The 10,075-nt window shown below is 41.8% G+C and overlaps 1 protein-coding gene across 1 annotated transcript; it reads left to right on the forward strand.

Moving 5' to 3' along the window:
• The first annotated feature begins 1,370 nt into the window (after window positions 1-1,370).
• THOC7 (THO complex 7) lies at window positions 1,371-9,266 on the forward strand. The gene is made up of 8 exons (XM_041426074.1): window positions 1,371-1,528; window positions 1,855-1,972; window positions 2,822-2,949; window positions 3,306-3,392; window positions 4,398-4,455; window positions 7,438-7,504; window positions 7,629-7,698; window positions 8,895-9,266. The coding sequence occupies exons 1-8, from the start codon at window positions 1,510-1,512 to the stop codon at window positions 8,960-8,962; spliced, it is 615 nt and encodes a 204-aa protein (XP_041282008.1). The 5' UTR covers window positions 1,371-1,509; the 3' UTR covers window positions 8,963-9,266.
• Window positions 9,267-10,075: the final 809 nt, after the last annotated feature.

A 10,075-nucleotide genomic window follows, 5' to 3' on the forward strand; every position in this document is an offset into this window, starting at 1 on the left:
AAAACAAAGTTTTTGGTCAAACCAACTAAACGGCAAGATATCAGTTCATAGAAGTGAGCACCTTCAGTACAGCTTACATAGTTCATGAATGCATGGCCCATTCTTTGGCCCAAACCTGGGTAACTGGATAGATCGTTAGGTTTTCATATAAAATGGTATCACTCACCAATCACATAAGAGTCCATAAAAGCTTCAAGAACAGAAGCCATTTATCCAAGTTTCCCATGTTGGAAACGCTTTATTCCTAAAAGTTCTGGCGGAGTTTTAATGACCACTCCCAGTAATGTTTCCCTAATAGCACCTTCCAAAGGGCCTGATCAGTTGCCTATTGAAGACAAAGTACTGACTTGAAACAATCTACAAATCCGTAAAGAGCTGTTAAATGCCTCTATCCAGAACAAAAAAGCGCCTCTTAATCTCTCACAACTCTGAAACCAGGAACTAACAGATTACAGCACATATTAACTTCGTTCTTTTCTCACCCTGATTTTCCCCACCACCCTAAAACAGTCAATGAGTAGTGCAAAGCAGAACAAGACAGTGAGCCACTTAACTGTCCAAACCAAAATGAAGAGGGAATAGAAAGGTGTCAAGCTCTGGCAACGCCTCAGCTACTGTGATATACACTACAGTAACATCACCAGCATTGCCCAAGCATCCAAGCCTATGGAGCAAAAGCCTAAAACTCAACACATGGTAAAACCTTAACATCTCTTTTCTCCAGACCCCTCTAGCCACTTTTTCAAGCACCAGCTTAGTTTGCCAGGACAGGAAGAAACAATTACTGTTCCTATCTGCTGATCATAGTCAAACTCACCAGGAAACACCAGAATAACTAATGGCAAGCCCCAGGCCCTGCTGCTTGTCCACCCAGCACGGAGCGGGGATGAGCCCAAGGGCAGCCAGGGGAGGCCAGCCCAGCTCCCTGCCACCTGCGCCATGGGCACGTCCTGCACACCCTCACCAGGGAAAGGCACCGAGGAGCCAGCGCTGCCGTTCCATCCACCCACAGGGGCTGGACAGCCACCACAGGGGATCCCACCACCCTCGCAGTGCCGTGTCAATGACACCGGGCACCGTGACGGGACCATCCACCTGCCCGCTGGCTCACCGCCACCACGGCGGGACCGTCCGCCCGTTGCCTTGTGCCACCAGCACCATCGCTGCGGGTGGGAAAAACCGCCGCGGCCGTGCGGGAGCCCTGCAGGGGAGCTCGGGACCACCGAGGGCGATGGTGACGGCACCCCGGGGAGCACACCCCGAGCCAGGGCCGTGGCGAGGCGAGGCGCCCCCGACCCCGGCGGCCTCGATGGCGCGGGACCATGTGCCGGGGGCATGGCGGGGCGGCCGGGCAGGGGGCGGCGGGGCCGGTGCGGTCCGCCGCCCGCCGGCTCAGGCCCCAGCAGCCGCCGCCTCCCCCTCCATGGCCGCCGCTCTCGCCGGCTGCATTGTGGGAAGCTGACCTCACTCGCTGCTGCCGCCGCCCCGCCGGCTCCGGCACTCGCCGCCATGGGGGCCGTGACCGACGGTGAGACCTCCCTCCTTCCCTTTCTCCATCCTCCTCTCCTTCCTCCCGCCCCGCGCCGCGACCCCCGCCGAGGCTCTCCGCAGCGCCGCGCCCCCCGCCCGCCCTCCGGGGAGCGGCTGCCGCGGCCCCCGGGGCCGCTCACCCCGCAGACGGGCCTCCATCGCGGCCCCGGCCCCGCGGCCCTCCATGCGCCCCCGGCCCCGCGGCTCAGCGGATCCGCCCGCTCTGGCTCCGGGAATCGTTCCCTGAAGGGCCCGGAGAGACCCGCGCGCGGCGCCGGGAGGCGGCTGCCATGGCGTGAGGGTTTAACCGGAGTTTTTCCTCAGATGAAGTTATCCGCAAGCGGCTGCTAATCGATGGCGATGGAGCTGGCGACGACAGGCGGATCAATTTGTTGGTGAAGAGTTTCATTAAGTGGTGTAATTCCGGATCTCAGGAGGAAGGGTATCTGTTGTTTTGCTTTGGTTTATTAAGTCTTGGAACTGCTTAGCTGGCGTTTCAGTGGAAAGCAGGGCTCGATCCATTTGGAAGAGATCCGCGTTAAAATGTGCACAGCTGCTTTTCTTTGGCTCTGTGGTGTTTCCAGGACAAGCGCCGAGGACTGTGCTGGGAGAGGAGGGCTACAGACGGGTCAGAAATCACTGAAGGCTGCGGGCTGAGTGGTGAAATCTGCCAGCACCGCTCGAATACCCTCAGGATTGCTGTGCCTGCTGCGTGATCCAGCCGGGAGCCCCGCTCTTGTAACAGATCGTGGCTCGGATATTTTACTTGGCAGTTCTGCCTTTGTTCTGTTAGGGAAGGGAAATACTGCTGGTATTTCTGTTGCTGTCGTTTTTTTGTTTTTTGTTTTTTTTTTTTTTTTTAAGTCTAAATTAGTAAGGTATGAGTGACAGCCTTCTGTGGGGTCTCTGTTAGTAATGTTGATATAAATTCCCAGAGATCACAATATTACCGGTGTGTATACAGAGAAGCACTGCAGTATTAAAATACTAATTTCGTGGTCACAGAGCCAACCCGAGCTGGAAAATTTATAAGCCCTGGGTCAAACTGCTCACTGCTTTAATACCTTTAATACCCACTTTACACTGATAAGGACGTGATGCTGGAATTAATGTGTACAGTGTTTCTAACTGCTGTTCCAAAAAATTATACACTGAATCTTTGAAGTGTTTTCTTTATTGAATAATTGCTATTTAGCTGTCCCTTAAGCTACATGAAGTTTTGTTTTCTTGCTCTGTGAAGTTAGGAACTGTTTTTATGCTGCTTGAGAGCAAACGTCTTGTCTGTTTTCAGATACAGCCAGTACCAACGAATGCTGAGTACTTTATCACAGTGTGAATTTTCAATGGGAAAGACTCTTCTGGTGTATGACATGAACCTGAGAGAGATGGAAAATTACGAAAAAATCTATAAGGATATAGGTAAACATGAGAAAATATTACTGGTTTCTGTTTGACAGTTTCTCTTATGAACAAGCTCAATCCAGTTCTGGTGAGCATAATATATACATCTGATGAGTGATTTGGAGGATTTTTGGGTTTGTTTTTTTCCTTACTAGATAGCACTCACATATGTGCTATAAGCATCTTGTAATTACATAGATTACATACAAACAAGAGCTTTTTTAACCTATTGATGTGTATATAGTTTTTAAGCTGATGGAGCTAACAAGCCACCATGCCACAAACAGCTCTTTTATAGTTTAGCAGAATAGCTTGTTGACATGTATTGTTTGACTTCAATATAACTCTATATCTTTCTTATTTTTTTCCTAAAGAAAATAGTATAGCTGCAGCCCATGAGAAGATCTCTGAATGCAAAAAACAAATCCTGCAAGCAAAAAGGATTCGAAAAAATCGTCAGGGTAAGGTGCCATATCTGTATTTACAGTGGTGGGCTTCAGTGTTTGTCATCTTTTAGAATACATTGTATTGGAAAATAGATTCTAATTTTTTGAAAGTGCAAGGCATCATGATTACCATATTCAGCCTGGTGGGTTCCCCTGACTACTAAAAGTTTTGGGTGGATGACACAGGCAAGATTGAACCAGCTCTCAATGACATGCAACTTCAGGAAAACCTAAAACAGTGTCCTTTCTGAACACCTGTTTTAAGAGGTATATTTTTAGCCTACTTTTAAAATTGTATACTCCTGATTCATTGAAATCTAAAACACTCTAAAAGATGAGCAGTTGAGAAGGATCAAAAAAAAATTTTTCATGATAAATGAAATGTCAAAAAGAAATTTTAGAAATATTACATGCAGGGTTTTAAGTACAACTGTTTGAACAATGCTGTGGATAATTTTGAACTCAATTGGAAATTAAAATAACCTTAACCAGTAGGAATGTGGAGTTCTTACATCTTCACAAACATAGGTCTGAAGTGTTTGCTTTTTAGTATGTTCTGTCCGGTCTGTAGCACAAATTTTTCCAGGTGAATGAGGTACTTGTCATATGTATGGTCTTACTATCAGGAAATGGCTGTGTTAGTTGCCTGTATAACCATAATATTATTCTTAATGTGTAATAGTTTTTTAAAAAATCCTAATAGTGAAAAAAAAATCCATGCATCATTTTACACTAAATTTTATACTATATAATTTTTTTCTAAAAATCTTTAATGTTCATGTGTAACATCAGCACCATTTTCTGTACATATACATTTGATTGTATCTAAACCCAATGTTTATTAGTCAGACACAAAAAAGACCAAGTGTACAGCAATGCAGAGCTATCTTAAGGGATTTTGAAAAACATTGAAACAGTTTTTCAAGGAAAAAGAATTTGCCATTTCTGTGATACGTGAGTTTGTGTTCTTGAATCCCTATCTTCAGAAGTATTTAGATTAACTATTTAAATGTCTTTCAGAATATGATGCATTGGCCAAAGTCATACAGCATCACCCAGACAGACATGAAACACTGAAGTAAGTATAAAACAACATTAAATTATAATAGAGCAGTAAGCTAGAAGTCACCAGACTTGACATTTCCTTGATTTCAGTTTGACTTTTCCTCACATTTATATAATTTCTTTGACACATAAAAACTTGTGTTTCTGTGCCCTACGAGCTTTCCTTAATCTCCCCTCTGTATGGGTCAGAAGCATTGTTAATTGTTCTGTAGTTGAAATTTTTCCACTGTTGAGGTGAATAAGTGAACTGAGATGTAAATGCACATCTGATGTCAGTGAGTTGCTCAGAAAAGGGAGATGTTGGGAAGTCCTTTAACTTGCACCAGCCAGATTCAGTAGCCACTCAAATCCATTACACACAAGCAAGGTGGAATGAAAAAGAACAGGAGAAAGCTCCTAGGGTTCTTTTTCATGTTTTCCTTCTGGTTGTTGTTCCTGCATGCCCAGTTATAAATGGCTGTGTGGTGTGCCACACATAACCTGCCCTGGCATGCAGGGCAGACCTCACTGTTGTCCAACCTGTCTTGTGTGTAACTCACAGTGCTGCTTGTCACATTCTGGGTTTGCATCACTGTCTGTGCTTTTGGGGCAGTTGTGTGAGATTAACTCTATTGAGCCATACAAACATTCCAGGATTTATTGCATCTATGAGTTTGTTGTTCTTAAACTGATTAAAGATGTGGTGTGGGATTACTGTTCCCATAAAAGTGCAGCTGTGCACTTATCCTATTCCCACTTTTCAGTGAAATTGCCAAGGGAGGCTGTCTTTTCATATTCCATAGTCTTTCATAGCAAATGGAAGTGATTTGGTTATACTATTAGCCTAATAATAGCATTTTTATAGCTATAAGCCACTGACAATATTTCACACATTTCTTTCTTGTGTGTTGTTTTTCTGTGCCTTGATTTCAATACCCCAGCTTTGATTATTACAGGCAATTCTCATGAGGCTTGACTACTTACTTCATTAGTCAGCATGTGATATTTATTAAGTGAGGCTTTAATAAAGAGCTTCCAAAATGCAGTTTTTCAGATAAGTCAATTAAGAATAGAAACAACTAAATGAGAGAAGTTGTGACTGTCCCATCCCTGGAAGTGTTCAAGGCCAGTTTGTATGAGGCTCTGAGCAATGTGGTCTAAGTGAAAGAGACCCTCCCCATGGCAGGGGGCTGGAACTAGATGATCTTCATGGTCTTTCTAACCCAAATTATTCTATAATTCTGTGATAAATGATACTTTTTTTTATCTTAGAGGATGCTGCATTGTTTAGGTTTGGAGAAATTATTCTAATTTTGCTTAACACATCCAAGCATAAGTTTCTTAAGCAAAGCTAGAATGAGTAGTAAGTATAGCTGGTAAGAATGCAGTCTGTAGGAAACTACACAGAAAATGATACAATGAACCAAAGGCCACCCTTAATTCAGAATAGAGGAAGCCTCACTAACAATGTCACACTTTTCATGGAACTCTTAATCACTAAAAACACTCTAGAAAACTTCTTGTGAGAAGAAAGAGAAGGGTTTTATTGCAAGAGTAGCTTTTGCAGGTTATCTGGCACAATAGGACAAAGTTTAGAAAAATACTTTCTTTGTGCTTTTAAGAGTCTGTTTCTTGGAACAGCGAGTCATACAGCACAAAAGAAGCTGTTAACAGCTTAGTCACAAGTAGTGCACAGGAGCCAATTCAGGAAATGATAGGAGCAGAAGTACTGAACAACAGTGCCCACAGTGTAATTAGATGCAGTATCAGAAGAGCTGTTCAGAGAACCAAGAAATGACACAGTCTTAGAAAAGGAGATATGAAGGTAAGAAGGCTAAGCAAAGATTATCTGGAATGTAAAGTAAAAGGAGTAAAATTCCAGATGTAGCTTGGATGTTACTAGAAAAAAAAGTCTGTCCTCTCACAGTCTGCTTACACCTGGCAGCACAGTGTGAACAGCAAGATTTGGCCAAATGGAAGTTTTTCAGAAACTAGAAACTAAATGCTTCCAGAATCAGTGTATGAGCCTATAAGCTGAAGAAAGGGGTAATGTCACACACAACTCTCTCAGGAATTCCCATTGAGGTACCAAGCATGCTGGCTCAAAAAAAGACAACACCCTCAAGTAGCACTAAAATAGACCTTTTCCCATCCACAGGGAGGTACTTAGGACTGGAGGGCTCTTTGTGGTTCCCTACCCAGACCAGTTGCAGCAGCCATCAATGGCTTCAGGAAAAAAAGGTTGATTTCCTTGCTGACCCCTCTGTGACTCTGCCTGCTAATTAATCAGGGATGATCAGCCTCAATCCACTTCACCTTTAAAGGAGCAGTTTGCTCTCATTGCATGGTGCATAAATTAGGATAGGCATTAGAAGTAGAAGGACCAAACTGGAGGTTTGGCTGTAAGAGTTGGTGCTCCATTCTCATTTGAAAGGTATATTATGGTACCTGCTGTTCTTGGCCTCAAAAAGGGTTGTGGTGGTCCGTGGTGAGCTCAAGTGAGAGCAGAAAGTTCTTCCCCCTGAGGGTGGTTGGGCACTGAACAGACTGCCCAGGGAAGTGCTCACAGCACTAATCCTGACAGTTCAAGGAGCATTTGGGCAATGCTCTCAGGCACAGGGCATGGGGTATCCTGTGCAAGGCCAGGAATTGGAGTTGATGTTCCTTGTGGGTCTGTTCTGGCTCAGGATATTCTAAGATTCTATGAATCTGCTTCTTTGACTTGTATTGTAGGGTCAAGTAAATAACATGTTGTGTCAGGACTGAATTGTTACAAATGCCCAGGGTACAACTGTATTCCAGCTTGGAGGCCTAATTTTTTGTAAAAATCCTGAAATTACAAGTCTAGAACATAATAGTTTAAAATTACATGAAGTGACCTTACCTCTAAATCGTTTCACTTGTTTTGTTTACACAAACAGTATATTTTATAGTTCTTTCTCCTCTACTTAGAGCAAATCTGTTTTGCAAGAATTTTACAGAATTTTTTAAGAATGCTCTGACAATGTCTTTTCAGGCAGCTAGAGGCTTTGGGAAAAGAGCTGCAAAATCTTTCTCACATTAAAGAAAATGTTGAAGATAAGGTAGGTTTTTCATAGAGATGGGTATATAATAATTTATTAGGAATAGAATTAATGAAGAGTCTGCTAAGGCTTGTTTGGCTGTATGTACTCTCTGTTTCCTACAACATGTATTTTATCATTCCAGTTGGAGCTGAGAAGGAAGCAGTTCCATGTTCTCCTGAGCACCATCCATGAACTTCAGCAAACCCTGGAGAGTAAGTGCTGTTCTTTGCTAATAGGTATAATTGGGTTGTGTTTCAGCAGATCAAAAGGAATCACAACTTCCAGCAGGGGGATAGCTCTGTGCAACTGAGGCTGGTGACCTCTTGCATTGGCAGAATTTTTTCCCAGTAGTGGTCCAGAGCCTGAGACTGCTCTGAGTTTTTTTTCTTCTACAAGCTACCCACTGTGCCATTTCCTGACTAGCTTCAGGTTAATTTGTAGGCAGCAGAATTCTTTAAAATGTGAGAATAGAGAATAACCATTTGAGGGGTTTTTTTTTTAACAAAGTATTTCTTACAGAAAGTTGTTCTTATGCTTATTTCTGAATTTCATTTTATAATTCCTATTTCAGTAGTTTTGAACATGTCACTGGTACCATGGTATCATTTGAGGCTTTACTAAAAAATAATTTAAACACAAGGAAGGTAAATGACATCCTACTCAGACTGTGAATCTGTGATAGAGCAGGGACTAAAACTGTCAGACACAAGAGCTAAATTCAGGAATTAGCAGTACTCATCTTTTCTCATACAAATACTTAATATTTTCAAATCGGCACTAACTTTTTGTGCTCTAATGTGGGTAATATTGTTTTAGATATTTGCTGTATATTTGCTCTGTCTTTCAAAGAGAGCAATTGGTACAGCCTCTGAGCATGACCTGATTAAATGCAGAGATGGCTCTAAGAGCAGACTTTCATTCTCTAAGGCCATCTAGATCTTCTTAAGCAGAATGAACTGTTAATCCTAGGTGCACTTTAGCAGAAGGTTATTGTTATTATGTGTTACTAACACTTGCTTAAGTATCAAAGTGCATTTTCATATGAATATATAGTTTAATCTTCAGGATTTTGTGAAGGAAGTAGCAGTTTAGTGAAAAGCACAGCTTCAGTATAAAATAAATAAACCATTAGTAGGCAAAGAGAAAGAAGGGGTTAGAAGCAATCTGGTACCATTTGGTTCAATTGACACTATAGAATTTACCCCATATTTCCAGTAACAGCTGTTAGAGATAACATCCTTAAAAACTGAAGGATTATTTTTTGTTTGAACATAGCATTTTTTAGAATGAGATACTCAACTACATGTTTAAGGCAATCAAAATAAAATATTTCAGTGGGACAAAGTTCTGCAATATAGTCTGTATATATGAGTAAGCATGTTTGACTAACAGTAATATTGAATTTTAGATGATGAAAAACTTTCAGAAGCTGAGGAATCACAAGAAACTCAGATGGAAGCAGAGGCCAAGCAGTAGATGTCATATGAAGACTGACAATTTTAAGAAATTCCAAGTATCTTCACTTTCTGTTGAAATCAACAGTAAGAAAGAGGAAGCTGGAAATAGTTTTCTACTGCTTCTGTGAATTTTTGTACAAAAATATGTGTTTTGCATATGTTTCAGGGGAAAAGAGTTGCAGATGTTTGCAGGCAGGGTGTTACTCCACAAACTTTGTAATTTGTGACAAATATACTTTGTTTCACAAAGGATGAAGCTTTTACACCATACTTGTCAACTGAGGTGTTTGTAAAACTTTGCCAATAAAAGGTGTTTTCACAGATTTTCCTATTTTTAGTAGGAACTGAGGCTTATAATACGGGCTTATTTTCTTACATGACATCAGACTGAGGGCAGTGCATTTTTTCATGAGTCCCAGCTTCCATACCCTCTTCTAGATGGGACCTAAATCTGAGCTAAGTAGGCTCTTCATTTTTTAAAGTAGCTGCCATTTACAACTCACTGTGACTAGACTAGAATTTGATTGTTTCATATAAAATAAACTACTTCTATAGAATTAATGCTCGTTAAGGGTTATAAAAAACCAAAACTGATACTGTACTAGCTTTAATTTTTTCTCAAAGTGATGCTGCAGTGATCCAAGCCTTGCTCTGCTGTGTTTGTTGTACCGCATCAAAAGTCACATTTTCAAATGGCACATTTTAAACTTCAATTTAAAAGCTTTGTTCTTGAAGAACCAGGAATCTAATCCCAGTACCATTTATAATCTGCTTCTGGATTTTATCTGTCAATTGATTATTACCAAAATACATTATAATTTCTGAATAAGCTGAAAAATTATTATATGCCTAAGTGGTCCATCTCATGGCCCTTGTCATGTTGATGCAAAAATGCAAGCAGAAAGAGAGTTACTGAAGTGATAAACTGACATTTTCAGTGCCAGGACTTGCTTTTCTGTCCTGTCCAAAGGAGAGCAGCAGAGGGAGAGTGGAACATTGGGCAGGATTTGTTAAGACAGATTTAGCAAGCTTCATGAAGGGATGGAAGAAGGAGGAGAAAGAATGTCACCGTGACACACTGTCAAATGATGGGATATCTCTGAACCCATGTTAATTTGAAGAAAGTTGCTGC

This window comes from Onychostruthus taczanowskii, unplaced genomic scaffold (genome assembly GCF_017590055.1).
Source record: "Onychostruthus taczanowskii isolate IOZ18803 unplaced genomic scaffold, ASM1759005v1 scaffold9, whole genome shotgun sequence".
NCBI classification, from domain to species: Eukaryota; Metazoa; Chordata; class Aves; order Passeriformes; family Passeridae; genus Onychostruthus; species Onychostruthus taczanowskii.

Excerpts from the sequence above, each read along its gene's own strand:
- THOC7 (XM_041426074.1), top strand. Across the intron at positions 2,950-3,305 it reads AAAAATCTATAAGGATATAG|AAAATAGTATAGCTGCAGCC; the intron begins GTAAACATGAGA and ends TTTTTCCTAAAG. Across the intron at positions 7,505-7,628 it reads AAGAAAATGTTGAAGATAAG|TTGGAGCTGAGAAGGAAGCA; the intron begins GTAGGTTTTTCA and ends TTATCATTCCAG.